This window comes from Aythya marila (genome assembly GCF_965140915.1).
Source record: "Aythya marila genome assembly, chromosome: 28".
In the NCBI taxonomy this organism is placed as follows: domain Eukaryota; kingdom Metazoa; phylum Chordata; class Aves; order Anseriformes; family Anatidae; genus Aythya; species Aythya marila.
In genome coordinates this window covers 2051940-2067036 of record NC_139069.1, presented here as the reverse complement: position 1 = coordinate 2067036, position 15097 = coordinate 2051940, and the positions used below count along the sequence as shown (strand labels likewise).

Genomic DNA, 15097 nt, shown 5'->3' with positions numbered 1-15097 from the left:
GGAAAGGGGCTATAGGCTGTGTTTTGTCTTGAAGGGATACTTTGAGGTCAGGCATAAAAACAGTGGATTCCTGTCAGGGTGTAGAGTAGCATTGAGGTTTGGGGATTAATATCACTTGTTAAAATAAGGGAAAGGCTTTACATAACTGTTTGAAGTCAGTGTTACAGCAGAATCAACATTACCTGAACATTCTAACCTCACAGAAATCATTCATTTCTGCTGGCCAAGCTCCTTTTCCCTCCCGCAAATCTCATATTTCTCCTGGCCAGGCTTCTCCTGACTTCCCCATATCAGTCATCTTCCTAGGGGCAGCTCTCTGATGGCTTTCATGATCTCAAAGTATCTGCCTCATATGTTTTGGCTACTCCTTTCTTGAGACTGATGTGGCACCTAAGTCAGGATGGAAAATAACACAAAGGCTGTAAGTGAACCCTGCACAATGTGCCCAGCAGCTCTTTTACTACCCCAAAATTTTGTTTCCTGCCTCCAACTTTTAGGTATGGAATGGTTTCTGTGCACCCAGGCTATCTTTTTCCAAACTCTCATGCATGGTACAGTTTGCCCCAAGCATCTTGGAGGCAGTGGCCCCCTCTGTGTCGAAAACTGAAAGCAGTCCTAAAGGATGACTTCAGGCAAAAGCTGACACCTCTGACATGACAACCCCTGTCCTCTGCCTGCTCACACCAGACTGAGCACTTGAGCTCTTATCAGTCCACCTTGGAGGAGATCCCCCCTTAGGAGGGAAGTGCTGCAGTGGAGGCCAGCTGTGCCACTGCCGTGCCCACCGCCTGTCCCTGCCTGCAATCCCAGCCCAGCCCCACAGCAGCACTGGCACCAAGTGAGAGGAGCAGCCGGGCCTGACCCCACCAGCAGGGCTCAGCAGGACAGGGCAGCAGTGGCAAGAGAGCAGCTCTGCATGCCCCAAGCGCTGGTGCTCCCTGGCCGTGCTGCTGGGATGGGACTCTTTTCCTCTGCACCCCTGCACATGGGCACTGCCCCTGCAGGGCCAGAACAGGTCTCAGAGGAAGGATGTCAGACAAAAAAAGGCAGTTAAATCTTAACTTCCTTAAGGTTAAATTCACAGAGAGCATGGCTTCACATGTACAGAGTCTATGAGCTATATTCAACAGGTACATCCATTTCATTTTAATGGGTGTTCATTAGCTGAATTAATGTAATAAGAATATGCACAAACACAACCACACCAAAAACAAACAAACAAACAAAAAACACAGAAAAAAAAAAAAAGAAACACAAACAGGTATACTGGCTCTTCCTCCAATTATTGACATTGCAAGTCACGTGCAGAAGCAGATCAGAAATTTCTTACATCCAAGACACATCTAGTCATCAATTTCCACAAGGAATCCTTGAGCTCCTGGCTCCTCATGCTACAGATGAGGATGTGCTCTGCTGGAGGCACCACTCAGTACAGAACTGCCACCACCAGATCCAGGGATGGGGAGGAAATGGAGGGGGGCTTCAGGCAGGCAACCATGACAGGCCTGAGGAAGACGGACACCATGGCCAGGTGAGGGAGGCACATGGAAAAGGCTTTGTGCCGGCCCGGCTATAGAGAAGACAGGACTGTCACCTAGATCCACAAGGTCTAATCCAAATACACTGCTCCTAACTGTGGCAGCTGGGCTCCTGGACCTGAGCCCCTCCCGGATGCTGGGGCTCTTTCCCCAGCTCCAGAAGAGATGGGAAGAGAAGGATACTGAGACCAATGAAATTCCACTGACATCTTTGTTGTCTTTCTCTACCAAGGAAGCCTGGTTCTGTATGTACATTAGATGATGTGGTCAAACCTTACACAAGATGTAACATTCAGAATGCTAAGAATGAGATTATTAAAACCAAAATGAAATATTTTTCAAATACTAACAAAGAAATATAATTTAAGAAATGTTGTATCATTTTCCCAAATACTCTTTGATTTCTGTTAGGATTACTATTAATGACAAACTTATGATAACACTAGTAATGATAAAAATGATATGATAGATGATATGGAGAGGCAGGGTGGTGTAATACCAGTCTTCTTCTCATGGCATCACACTGCCCACCACATCCCTCAGACCCCCAAGAAAAGTCCTGAGCCATGCGTGGGGGTGCAGGATCTCTCCTCCCAGTGGCTGGGGCTAACCCTTGGCCCTTCTGCATCACCAAAACCAACAAAGACTTTTCTCAGCACAGTGCTTTGCCTGTCTGTAACCATGGCCTCCAATTATCTGCCCTAATAATGCCCTGGGGAGGCTTTGTTAGTAACAGCCCTCAGTGGGGCCCATTCATACTCCAAGTCACTTCTACTTTTCCTTCTGACTTTACTTGGTCAAGCGGTTACATCACTTTCTTCTAAGTACCCGAGCTTCATAGCCTCAGCACCAAAATACACCATGGAACTCATTAAAACACAGAAACTCCTAAGGAGCCATGTCTCTCCTACCACTTTCTTCAAGTATTCAAGACTTGTTCAGCTAATTGGAGAGCTTTCATTTTCTAGTTAAGGGGGAAGATTTCTAAGAGCATCTAATAAAAATCTTTCCTCATTTCAAAGGCTGTTTCAGTTTAGAGCATCATTCTCCTGGATATATTGGTCTAGGGTTTCTCCTTTGAAGCCCTGCTTAGTTGGGAAGAACAGGGTTTTTCCTATTTCAAAACAAAAAACAGGAAATCATGCTGCAATTTTCAAAAAAAAAAAAAAAAAAAAAAAAAAAACTCAAGTTCCTAATTTTGTTGCCTCCAGTGATGTTTACCTTCCCAAAAGGATGACTCTACATGATGTATTTTTCAGTGAGTAATAGGAAATTTCAGATAATTGTGTTAATATGAATCCATATCATACTAATTCAATGATAAATGATGAGTGTCTTACTAAGGAAACCATTAGAAAGACTGCTGATAGATGGGTGAGCTTGAACTCACTGAAACTCAAAGAATCAACTGGGTTGGTGAGAGTGATCTGAATGACTGAAGAGAAAAGAGAGGGCAAACCAGGAGAACCATGGGAAATGCAAAGGTCCAGACAGGCAGCTGGGAAAGGGGACATTAACCTGTCTGACCGTAAGCAACCAGGGAAAACCTCCAGTGGCCCCGTTGTGTTTGAGGCACTTCCTTGGACTGGCAGATGTCAGAAAAGATCTGCAGGAGGCCGGAGCTCTTTGGGAAAATCAGGTGGAGCATGGTGGAGTTCCCAGGGCACCTCCACTGCCAGCAGTGAACTTTGTCCCTGCAACTGCAACCCAGTCCAGCACAGAAAACCCCTTCAAAGACAAACCTCTTCTTCAGTGGGTTCCTTGGACTGACCTGGATTTGAAATAGCCATTGGAAAGCTGAGATACTCTCCCTTACTTAAACTAGACACTTGAACATCTGTTGATGACCTTCCTGGGTCATCTTTAGCAAACTCAGGCTGATAAATTCAAGTACAGCATGCTTCAAATGGCTGAGGCAGAACAGAGCCCCACAGCCCCAGCCCCTCGCAAGGCACTGCAGCTGCTGGCCCAAGGGCAGCTCTGGGCCTCCCCAGCAGCCCCCGCACTGGGGCCAGCCCCAGCTCATTGATGGAGGTCCGTGAAGCTGCAGGAGCCCTGTTCTCTTGCCTGGGAGATCCCCAGCACACAGTGCCTGTGCCATAGAACAGCTCCATATTCCTCTCCAGAATGCCATTTGCCATCAGACCGAGCAAATGCAGGACACTACCAGGGCACTGAAAGGCCAAGTATTGTTTTCTGGGCCGTGTGCTACCAAGAAGTCAGATCCCAGTCCAGCCCTTTGTCCTTCAGCGATCACTATGGGAATCTGATCCATCCTGAAGCCCAGAAAAACAAGAGGGCTGTCCAGGGAGGATCACCTAGGGTGTATTTCTGACACCAGCTTTAGAAGAGGTGTACAATGATGTGGTAGAGATGCCACTGTAGGGACATCAGGAAAGTCACCAAGGTGCATGAGATATGACGGCTAACCAACGTACAAGAGCACAAGAGAACAATGTGGAGACCAAAAGAGATCAGCAGTGAAAAGGCCACATCCTGCTGCTGGCCATGCTCATGGCTCCAGGGAAGCAGCAGCCCTGACCCGAAGGCAGCAGACAGGCAGAGCCCAGTGGGCAGTGAGGGGCAGCCCCAAGGGCCACCGGGGCTGCTCCTGCATGTGTCAGCTGGACTCTTGGCACTGAGCCCCTCCTGCGTGCTGCAGCTGCTCCCCCAGCTCCAGAGGAGATGGCAAGAGATGGCAGCTGAGACCAGTGAAGTTATGCTCTTTTCTTGATTGACTATACCTACAGAGGAAGCCTAGTTCAATTGGTTGATTAGAAGATGTATTCAAAGTAAGTAAATTACTAAATAAATTAAATCAATATTAAAAATCATTTAAAAAATAAAAAAGAAAAATAATATGAAAATCTGTCATGTCCATTTCTCAAATACAATGGTAGTCCTCAGAGGATTATTATTAATGATTACAATATGATAATACTACTAAAGATAAAAATGATATGATACAAATCACAATAATATTAACAACACTGATGCTTAAGAAGCACATATAGAAGCATTTTCCTCACTGCAACTTTGAGCTCCTTATTCCTCATGCTGTAGATGAGTGGGTTCACTGCTGGAGGTACCACTGAGTACAAAAGTGACACCACCAAGTCCAGAGATGGGGAAGAGATGGAAGCGGGCTTCAGGTAGGCAAACATGCCAGTGCTGACAAACAGGGAAACCACAGCCAGGTGAGGGAGGCACGTGGAAAAGGCCTTGTGCTTGCTCTGCTCAGAGGGCATCCTCAGCACTGCCCTGAAGATCTGAACATAGGACAGCACAATGAAAACAAAACAACCAAAGCCTAAAAAAACACTAAACACAAGAGACAAAACTTCCCTGAGGTAGGCATCTGAGCAGGAGAGCTTGAGGATCTGGGGGATTTCACAGAAGAACTGGTCCACAGCATTGCCTTGGCAGAGGGGCAGGGAAAATGTGTTGGCCGTGTGCAGGACAGCAGTGAGAAAGCCACTGCCCCAGGCAGCTGCTGCCATCTGGGCACAAGCTCTGCTGCCCACGAGGCTCCCGTAGTGCAGGGGCTTGCAGATGGCAATGTAGCGGTCGTAGGCCATGATGGTGAGAAGGGAATACTCTGCTACAAACAAGAAAGCAACGAAAAAGAGTTGGGCAGCACATCCTTGATAGGATATGGCCCTGGTGTCCCAGAGGGCATTGGCCATGGCTTTGGGCAGAGTGGTGGAGATGCAGCCCAGGTCGAGGAGGGCGAGGTTGAGGAGGAAGAAGTACATGGGGGTGTGGAGGCGGTGGTCGCAGGCTACAGCGCTGAGGATGAGGCCGTTGCCCAGGAGGGCAGCCAGGTAGATGCCCAGGAAGAGCGCGAAGTGCAGGAGCTGCAGCTCGCGCGTGTCTGCGAATGCCAGCAGGAGGAACTCACTCACAGAGCTGATGTTGGGCATTTGGTGGTTCTGACCATAGGGTTCTCCCAAGGAGGGAAGCTGTGCAGAGGAGCTGCTCTGTGCTGTGCAAAGGAGCTGCTCCTGGCCACAGCTGTCTCTCTGCACCAGGGCTCTCTTGCCACGAGCTCTCTCTGTCCCATGAGCCCGGCCCAGCTCAGCAGCACAGCACCAGCCCAAGGCACTGCAATCACCCCTCTGGGGGCTTTGCTGATGAGCCCACAAACCTCAGGCACTCAGAGACCATTGAAGACATCTCTCCAGAAGTCCAAGTCAGAGGCAAGTTTCCTGCAGTGTCCCCCTGAGGGCCAGCACTCACACAGCCTCCCTTGGAGCTCGTTAGAGCAGAACCCTGGAGGCAGTGAGGACAAGGAGACAAAGGCAGTGTGAAGGTTACAGTGATGTGTAGGAAAACTGGATGTGTTTCACCAAGCACAAGGGCCAGGCCTTGACCCCAAGTGCTTCGGAAGGGAGATCCTTTCCTTGACAGGTTACTCAGGGCTCTTTGTGGGGCAGTAGGAGATGGGATGTGCATGGCCAAGTGCAGGAGAATGGTACAACCCCTGCCTGGTTCATGGGTGGGGGCGAGGAGGCAATGAGGCCCTGATGTTTTAACGATAATCTGTCTCCTCATGGGCTTTAACGATCAGCTGTCTCTTCATAGGCCTCAGTGGCAGAGACAACTGCCATACCCTTGGACACAAAGACCTGGGTCCTGTTGGGACTTTCAGCCTTTCCACAGCCCTCTATACTGTCTAAACCTGGGTCTTAAAAGGACTCCCATACCTGCACATCATTCACTGCTGGCTGCAGACCCTTGTCCGTGTGGTGTCACACCAAGTCTGAGCTGAGTCTGGGAACTCAGATCTTCTTGGTGGCCATGCCCCTCGTAAGGCAGCTCTGTAGGAAGCTGCCCTGGTTCCTCGTGAGCAGGCACCACTGCTCGTATGGCATCCCTCGTGGTGCCCAGGCCCTCCTCCTGCTGGACATTACTCACTCAGCAGGGTCCCAGTCTGCCCTGATGTGTGGGGTTTCTCTTCCTCTGGTACAGGACTGGGCTCTTCTCCATGTTAAAGTCAAAAATTTTCTGAAGTCAAAATCCTGCAGATTCTCAAGGTTCACCCACAGTGATGCTCCATTCTATCAGCTGTTAATGTCAGCAGGCAGACAGTTCAACCTTCGTGTAATTGTGCTATCTCTGACCAGAGATACCTTGCAGCAGCAAGGGTTGCAGGGAAATTTGGATAATTCAGGACTAACCATCTGAATGGAATTGCAGCACAGTCACAGAAGGTAGGGGATGGAAGGCTGTCAAGTTCCACATTTGCTGTGCTTTCTTCTCATGCATGCTGTCAGTTTGTCTGAAGCTGTGTCCTGAATGTTATGGGGCTGTTCAGGTCAAAATTAGAAGGGCCAAAGCCCAGCTGGAGCTCAATCCATCTATTACTGTCAAAGAGAATTAAAAAAATAAAATACGATAAGATAAAAATGATATAAATAATTTAAATGAAGGAGGATTAGGGAGAATCATAATCCTTTATTGGATTCTGGGGGAAAAACCCAGTGACAAGGGATGAGGTAAAGTCTGAGGCACTTAATGCCTTCTTTGCCTCTGTTACTAGCAGCAAGACCAGTTTTTCCCCTGGACATTTCTTCCACAACATGGCCAGTGCCAATCTTCCAATGCAAACTTTGTGGCATTTTTTTCTCTCCTGCTCTTTCCTACTACCAAAGATACTCTATCAGGGTGGAAACCACTCCTGAAGTAGGCATCCCAGACCATCTCGATCCTTGCAGCCTGTCAGCCAACCAGACTCAAGTCACCTCAGAAGTGCCTTCCAAGCCATGGGCCTGCTGCTGGCCTTGCAGCTTCTTGGCTAGACACAGCCAAGCCTTGTGCCTCCTGCTCTGCAGTCATGGACTCAAGCAGAAGGGACTGGACAACCCACCTTTGGGCCTTCACACACAGACACACACAAACACACAGAATTTCTAGGTTGGAAGAGACCTCTAGGTCATCGAGTCCAACCTTTGACCTCCTTCTGCCTGGGTCCTCCTGGGTGTGTAGGCAGAGGGGATCCCCCAGTCAGCATGCCAAGCAGGTGCCTTCTGCTGGCCTAGCAGGGCCACTGCCAGATGTCAGCCCAAAAGTGCAGCTCCCAGGGAGAAGTCAAGGCTGACCTGCCACCTCCAGACAGAAATGACCTCCCAGTCCCTTTCCGTGACAGGTTCCTGCTGCTGCCCTATCAAGTGCAGAGACAGAAGTGACCTCACAGTCACTGCCACAGTCACATTGCTCCTGCTGGGTCAGGAGATGCTGAGGCAGAGCTGAATTTTCTCTAACCCCCTCGGTATCTCTTTTTCACTTTCTGGGTTAGAGATTAAGCAAAGTTTTAGGGGGAGTGTTTGGTGTTCTACTTGTGCTGTCACGTCTGTGGTTGAAGTATGGACAAGCTCTGTGGTTTACGGGTGTTTTACGTCTGCCAAGGAGTTTAGGGTTAAATAGAGCGTTTTAATGTTAGTGGTAAGTGAAGGGATTACGATTATCAAGAGCGAAAATGGATTCCTTTCAGAGTGTTGTAGTAGCATTTAGGTTTAGGGATTAAAATCACTGTTTCCAGTAAGGTAAGGGACATACATTACTTTTTTAAGTCAGTGTTACTGTAGCATCGGCATTTCATGAATGCTCTTACCTCTATGAAATCATTCATTTCTGCTGGCCATGCTCCTTATCCCACCCCAAAATCTCACATCTCTCTTGTCCAGGCTGCTCCTTACCTCCCCATATCCAACTGGGATCAGCTTTCTGATGATATTTACCATCTCAGTGTATCTGTCTCACCTCTGTTGGCTGCTCCATTCCTGAGAAGGAAGTGGCATTGTAGTCAGGAGGGAAAAGAACACAAAGGTCTTTAGACGCATCCTGCACAATGTGCCCATCAGCTCTGCACCTCCACAAAATCATACTTCCTACCTACAAGTTTTGTTTCCCAAATGGCTTCTGTGGATCCAGGGTTACTTTTCCCAGGCCGTCTCACATGTTTCAGTTTTGGATGTGCAGGGATGGGATAAGGAAAGCCAAGGCATGGATGGAACTGATCTTCTCAAGGGATGCAAGTAATAATAAGAAGAGATCCTATAGGTACATTGCTCAGAAAAGAAAGGCCAAGGAGAGTATACCCCCTCTGATGGATGAGAAAGGTGAATTGATAATGACAGACATGGAGAAGGCCGAGGGACTCAACAACATCTTTGCCTCAGTCTTCCCTGCCAGTCAGGTTTCCCAAGTCTTTCACTTCCCTGAACCCATTGCTGGGGGGCAAAGTCCCTCCTGCTCTAAGTAAAGAGGAGGTCTGAGTCCACCTGAAGAAACAGCACATGCAAGTCTATGGGGCTTGGTGACATGCATCCCAGGGTCCTGAGGGAACTGGCTGATGTAGTTGTCAAGCCTCTCTCCATCATATTTGAAGAGTCCTGGCAGTCAGGTGAAGTCCCTGCTGACTGGAAAAAGGAAACATCACTCCCATTTTTAAAAAAGGGTAGAAATGAGAACCCATGGAACTACCGAATGGTGAGCCTCAGCTCTGTGCCTCAAAAGATCATGGAAAAGATCCTCCTGGAATCGATGTCAAGGCACATGCAAGACAGGTGATCTCAGACAGCCAGCATGGCTTCTCCAAAGGGTAAATCATGCCTGACCAATGTGATGGCTTTCTACAATGGAGTGATCACATCAGACAACAAGAGAAGACCGACTTACGTCATCTACTTGTAATTCTGTAAGACCATTGACTCTGTCCCACATGACATCCTTGTCTCCAAACTGGAGAGATACACATTTGATGGGTGAACCATTCAGTGGATAAGGAGTTGGCCTGAAGGTCACACCCAGAACGTGTTGCTCAATGGCTCTATGTCTCTATGGAGGCTGGTGACAAGTGTTGTACCTCAAGGGTCTTTCCTGGGACTGGTACTGTTTAATATCTTTATCTGTGACATAGACAGTGAGATCGACATTGAGAAAGTACATTCTGCGCTTGTAGCCCAGAAGGCCAACTGCATCCTGGGCTGCATCAGCAGAGGAATGGCCAGCAGGTGGAGGGAGGTCACTTCTACTTCTACTCCTTGTACTCTGCCCTTGTGAGGCCCCACTTGGTGTCCTGCATCCAGGACTGGTGCCCCCAGCATGAGAACGGTGTGGGTCTGTTAGAACAAGTCCAGAGGAGGGCCACAAAGATGATCAAGGGGCTGGAGCATGTCTCCTATGAAAAAAGGCTGAGAGAGCTGGGGCTGTTCAGCCTGGAGAAAAGAAGGCTCAGCGTTGACCTCTCTGTGGCCTTTCAGTACTTAAATGGTGCTTATAAAAAAGATGGAGAGTGACTCTTTGCTCAATCAGGTAATGACAGCACAAGGGAGAATTGTTCTAAGCTAAATGAGGGGAGATTTAGATTAGATGTTAGGAGGAAACTCTTCACTCAGAGGGAGGTGAGGCACTGGAAGAGGTTGCTGAGAGACCTTAGAGGTGCCCCATCCATGGAGCTGATCAAGAGCAGGTTAGATGATGCCCTGGGCAACCTGATCTCATGGGGGACATCCCTGCTTATGGCCAGGGGGTTGGAACTAGGTGACCTTTAAGGTCCCTTCCAACAGGAGCCATTCTCTTATTCTATAGTCTCACTAGCTCTACTTCAAGCACGACTCCCATCCCATCAGCCTTCCTGTGGTCTCTCACCTGACTAGAACAGAAGGTGCCTCGCCATCATCTTCAATTCCAAGTGCATGCTTCTGCCGTTTACGATCCCTATCTGTGCCACATTCCTCCTGCTGGTCCGTCAGATCCAGAGACAGAAGTGACCTCCCAGCCTCCTTCACAGCCATATGCCTCCTGCAGGCCCAGCAGATCCAGAGGCACATCTGACCTCATCCCAGCATTCCCAGCCAGCTCCTCCTTGTGGCCTCTGATCTGATCACACACCTGTCACCTCACATGCCTCTTCCAATGCCATGGGACTGCTGCAGGACCTCACAGTCCCTGCCCTGCCCCAAGGGGACAAGAAGATGAAGTTAGGGATAGGAGTGGGGTTGAGGCTGAGATGTGCTGTGTGCATGCTGGAGCACTTTGGGGGTTAGATTATCAGGTTAATGTTTAGGGATTAGAGGGCACCCTCCAGGGTCAAGGGAATGGCAAAGCATCGAGGGAGGGATTAGTGTTGTGCTTAAGGATCCTGCTCAAGGTTTAGGATAAGGGCAAGCTTTGAGGACTTCAGTTTAGGTCTGGTTTGGGGCTTAAGGCTAAGGTTGGCATTTTATTCCTTGATTAGGCTTTATCATCCTTCTGCTTGCCTTCCTATTAGCAGATGAGTTTGACATCTGTCGTTTCCATGTTCTGAGGAATGTCTTTGATCCATCTGTCCTTTCCAAGGTCTTTGAGATAGGTCTTATGATGACATCTGCAGATACACTTGAACTTCTCTCACCCTTCCCGTACCACCTCTAAGCAACCTGAGGAGTGACCAGGAGGATGATGTTTGCTTGGGAAAGGGTTTCATTAAAATCTCTGAGGAGGGCTGTTATGGGCTTCTCACAGATTGTGATGGCAGTATCTTAGAAAACAGTGACGCTCGTGTGGACAGAAGAGCAGGTGGGTAAGGCCTTTGCCTGCCAATACAGGACACACACACACCTGAAATCTGCATGAGAGGGAAGATTGGATTAAAAATGTAGATTATGAAATCAAAGACCATGAGTATCACCGTGGCACTGCAGGACAGCTCCAGCAATGGGGCAAAACCACAGAAGGTGTCTATGACACTGAGGCCACAGAACAGTAGCTGGGAGGAGGAGAAGGAACTAGTGTACATGAGAGAAATTCCCCTGGTTCAGGTACAGCTGCCTTCTGGAGCCTGACCTTCCACTACTTGAGCCTTGCAGAGAACAGGAGTGGCATACAGCCCAGGGCTGACCGTGGGACATGGCCCCCAGCAGGAAGCACTGCGGTCATGCAGACGGTGCAGCTGAGAGTGCTGCCACCTCTGTGAGCAAAGGGGGTGCTGTCTCCAGCCAGGAAGCTGGCCAGCATCTGGCGCAGGGTGCTGGAGCTGTGCAAGGAGGACAACTCTCCCCCAGGAAGAAGGCCACGGGCATCTGCAGGTGTTTGGTGTCAGGCACAAGCACAGTGATGAGGGTGTTCCACATCCCAGTCACCGTGCTGGTCAAGCAAGAGAGGAAGAAGAGATTTGTGTATGGGTAGAGGATCTCCCACATAGGGAATTGATGAGCTCATTCATCCAATGGAGAACCAAGGTGTAAATATAGAGCTTAGGAGCGTGGTTTAGTGATGGACTTGTCAGCACTAAGGTAAAGTTGCCTGACCTGGGTTACACGTCCCAGAGTAGTGTCAGGCACAATGCAATTCTTTTTGCCTTCTGCATCTATAGCACAGGAAGTAGGACTTTGCCCTACTCCATTGACTGAGCAGGTCTTTTCACATTACTCAATTTAGGTTTCCGTGGCTGGAAAGGGCAATTTCCCAAAAGCGGCCAAGCTCATGGGTACAGCTACATCAACTTGAAGATATATTTTCTTTAGTTTTCATCCTGAGTTTGCCACAGAAGACCCAAGAGAACCATGGCTGTCCAGGTGCCTACTGCAATTCAAGCTGAATTTCTCAGATTCCAATGGTCATTTCAACTTTTATTTTATTTTATTTTATTTTATTTTATTTTATTTTATTTTATTTTATTTTATTTTATTTTATTTTATTTTATTTTATTTTATTTTATTTTATTTTCTCCCAAGGAACCCCTGACTTGTCTTAGAAAGGGTTTCATGTGCTGAACTGGGCTGCAGTTACAGGGATAAAGACCACTGCTGGTAGTGGAAGTGTCTGACCTCCAGAATCTGCTTTTCCTCCTAATGCAAGTCTCCAAAGAAGTCACCCTGGATCAGTAGCAATAGGAGAATAATACTCTAAAGTGAAATGCAGAAAAATTCAAACTTTGAAACAAGAAAATATTTTTATTGGTTGCTCTTTGAAATCTTCTTCCTTAATTACATCTTGCAAGCTCTGCAATTAGCTGTACAAGGTGTGAAGGCTTCAAGACAACTATGGAAGAGATGTTTGGAGTTTCTGCATTTTAATGAGTTCCATGGTGTATTTTGATGCTGAGTCTATGAAGCTCAGGTACTTAGAGGAAAGTGATGTAACCGCTTGAGCAAGTAAAGTCAGAAGGAAAAGCTGAAGTGACTTGGAGTATTAATGGGCCCCACTGAGAGCTGTTACTAACAAAGCCTCCCCAGGGCCTTGTTAGGGCAGATAATTGGAGGCCATGGTTACAGACAGGCAAAGCACTGTGCTGAGAAAAGTCTTTCTTGGTTTTAGTGAAGCAAAAGAGCCAAGGCCTGACCCCTGAAACTGCGAAAGGAGATCCTGCACCCCCAAGTCCAGCTCGAGGCTCTTCCTGGGGTCTGTGGGCTGTGGTGGGCAGTGTGATGCCATGAGAAGAACACTGGTATGACATCTTCGAGGAGCTTCACGATGTTGCAAGGAATCTATGGGGCCTCATCACAATGAATATAACATATCTCCTCCTAAGCTCTAGCCAAGGGGACAGAAACCTCAGGGCTGTTGGGCCTGCCATTTTTACCAGCACCCTCTGCCTTCTCCTCTGCAGACTCTATCACATTCTGACTTATTTCCTTGAAGTCTGCAGACACCCATCTCTGTCCACAACCTTCCTCTCATCCTTTGTTTCACCCATGTCTCGTCAATCCTCACCAGCTGTTCCTTGAAACACAAAGTCAGGGTCTGATCAGAGGGTGACTTCTGGCACCACAGTGCGACACTTTGAGGGACATTTCTTATTCTATCGTGCTAATGTGTAACTTCCAAGGTATACTCCAAAGAATTTTTTTTCTCTCCTGCTCTTTCCTACTACCAAAGGAAGCTCCATGAGGGTGGAAACTACTTCTGAAGTAGGCATCTCGACCCAGCAGGCTCCTTGAGGCCTGTCAGCCAACCAGACACAAGTCACCTCAGCAGCAGCTTCCAAGCCAGGGGCCTGCTGCTGGCCTTGCAGCTTCTTGGCTAAACACAGCCAAGCCTTGTGCCTCCTGATGCCCAGTCAAGGACTCAAGCAGAAGGGACAGGACAACCCATCTGGGGGCCTACTTTCTGTCTGGGTCGTCCTGGGTCTGGAGGCAGAGGGGATCCCCCAGTCAGCATGCCAAGCAGGTGCCTTGTGCTGGCCTAGCAGGGCCACTGCCAGATGTCAGCCCAAAAGTGCAGATCCCAGGGAGAAGTCAAGGCTGACCTGCCACCTCCAGACACAAGTGACCTCACAGTCCCTTTCTATGACACGTTCCTGCTGCTGCCCTATCAAGTGCAGAGACAGAAGTGACCTCACAGTCACTTTCCTTCTGCTGGGTCAGGACATCCTGACGTAGGGCTGACCTCTCTCTAGTCCTTTAGGGACTAGGGCTCACCATTCTAGGTTAGAGGATAAACACAGGTTTAATGGGAATCTTTAGTGTTCTTCTGTGCGTATCAGGTCTGTCATAAGCATATGGGCAAACCCTGTGGTTTAGGGAATTTTAAGGCCTGCCAACAACTTCTCTAGGGCTAAATAGTGCATTTTAATGTTAGTGTTTAGGGTAGGGATTGGGGTAAGCAGGAGTGTAAAGGTAAGGGAAGGGTAAGGGAAAGGGGCTATGGGCTGTGTTTTGCTTCAGTGCATACTTTGAGTAGTGGATTCCTCTCAGAGAGGTGGAGTTGCATTTAGTATTTAGTAGCATTTAGTTTTAAGGATTAAAATTACTGGTTCAAATAAGGTGACGGCAATACATGACTGTTTTAAATCAGTGTTAGTGTAGCATCTAGCATCTACAGTCTCTTGTCCAAGCTGCTCCTGACTGTGCCATATTTTATTGGGATCAGCTTTCTGATGACATTTAACATCTCAGTGTATCTGTCTCATCTCTGTTGGCTACCCCATTCCTGAGAAGGAAGTAGCATTGTAGTCTGGAGGGAAAAGGACATATGGGTCTTTAGGAGCATCCTGCACAATGTGCCCATCAGCTTTGCACCTCCACAAAATCATGTTTCCTACCTACAAGTTTTGTTTCCCAAGTGGCATCTATGGAGCCAGGGTTCCTTTTCCCAGGCCCTCTCACATGTTTCAGTTTTGGGTGTGCAGGGATGGGATAAGGAAAGTTAAGGCACAGATGGAACTGATCTTCTCAAGGGATGCAAGGAATAATAGGAAGGGATTCTACAGATTCACTGCTCATAAAAGAAAGGCCAAGGAGAGTGTACGCCTTGTGATGGATGAGAAGGGTGAACTGATAATGACAGACATGGAGAAGGCTGAGGGACTCAACAACATTGTTGCCTCAGTCTTCCCTGCCAGTCAGGCTTCCCAAGTCTTTCATTTCCCTGAACCCATGGATGGAGGCTGGGGGTGCAAAGTCCCACCCACTCTAAGTGAAGAGCATGTTTGAGACCACCTGAAGAAACTCAACAAGTACAAGTCTATGGGGCCTGATGACGTGCATCCCAGGGTCCTGAGGGAACTGGCTGATGTAGTTGCCGAGCATCTCCCCATCATATTTGAAGAGTCCTGGCGGTCGGGTGAAGTCCCT

The 15097-nt window shown here is 48.3% G+C and overlaps 2 protein-coding genes across 2 annotated transcripts in view; one reads left to right on the top strand and one right to left on the bottom strand.

Annotated features, from left to right (window-relative positions):
• The window catches only part of LOC309888259 (olfactory receptor 14C36-like), a gene marked incomplete at both ends in the record, with an annotated part of 130148 nt that overhangs the window by 52441 nt on the left and 62610 nt on the right, over positions 1 to 15097 (top strand). The window lies entirely within an intron of this gene.
• LOC309888143 (olfactory receptor 14C36-like) lies at positions 4520 to 5461 on the bottom strand (the record flags this gene model as incomplete). Its single annotated transcript, XM_082780385.1, has 1 exon — positions 4520 to 5461. The coding sequence occupies one exon, from the start codon at positions 5459 to 5461 to the stop codon at positions 4520 to 4522; it is 942 nt and encodes a 313-aa protein (XP_082636511.1).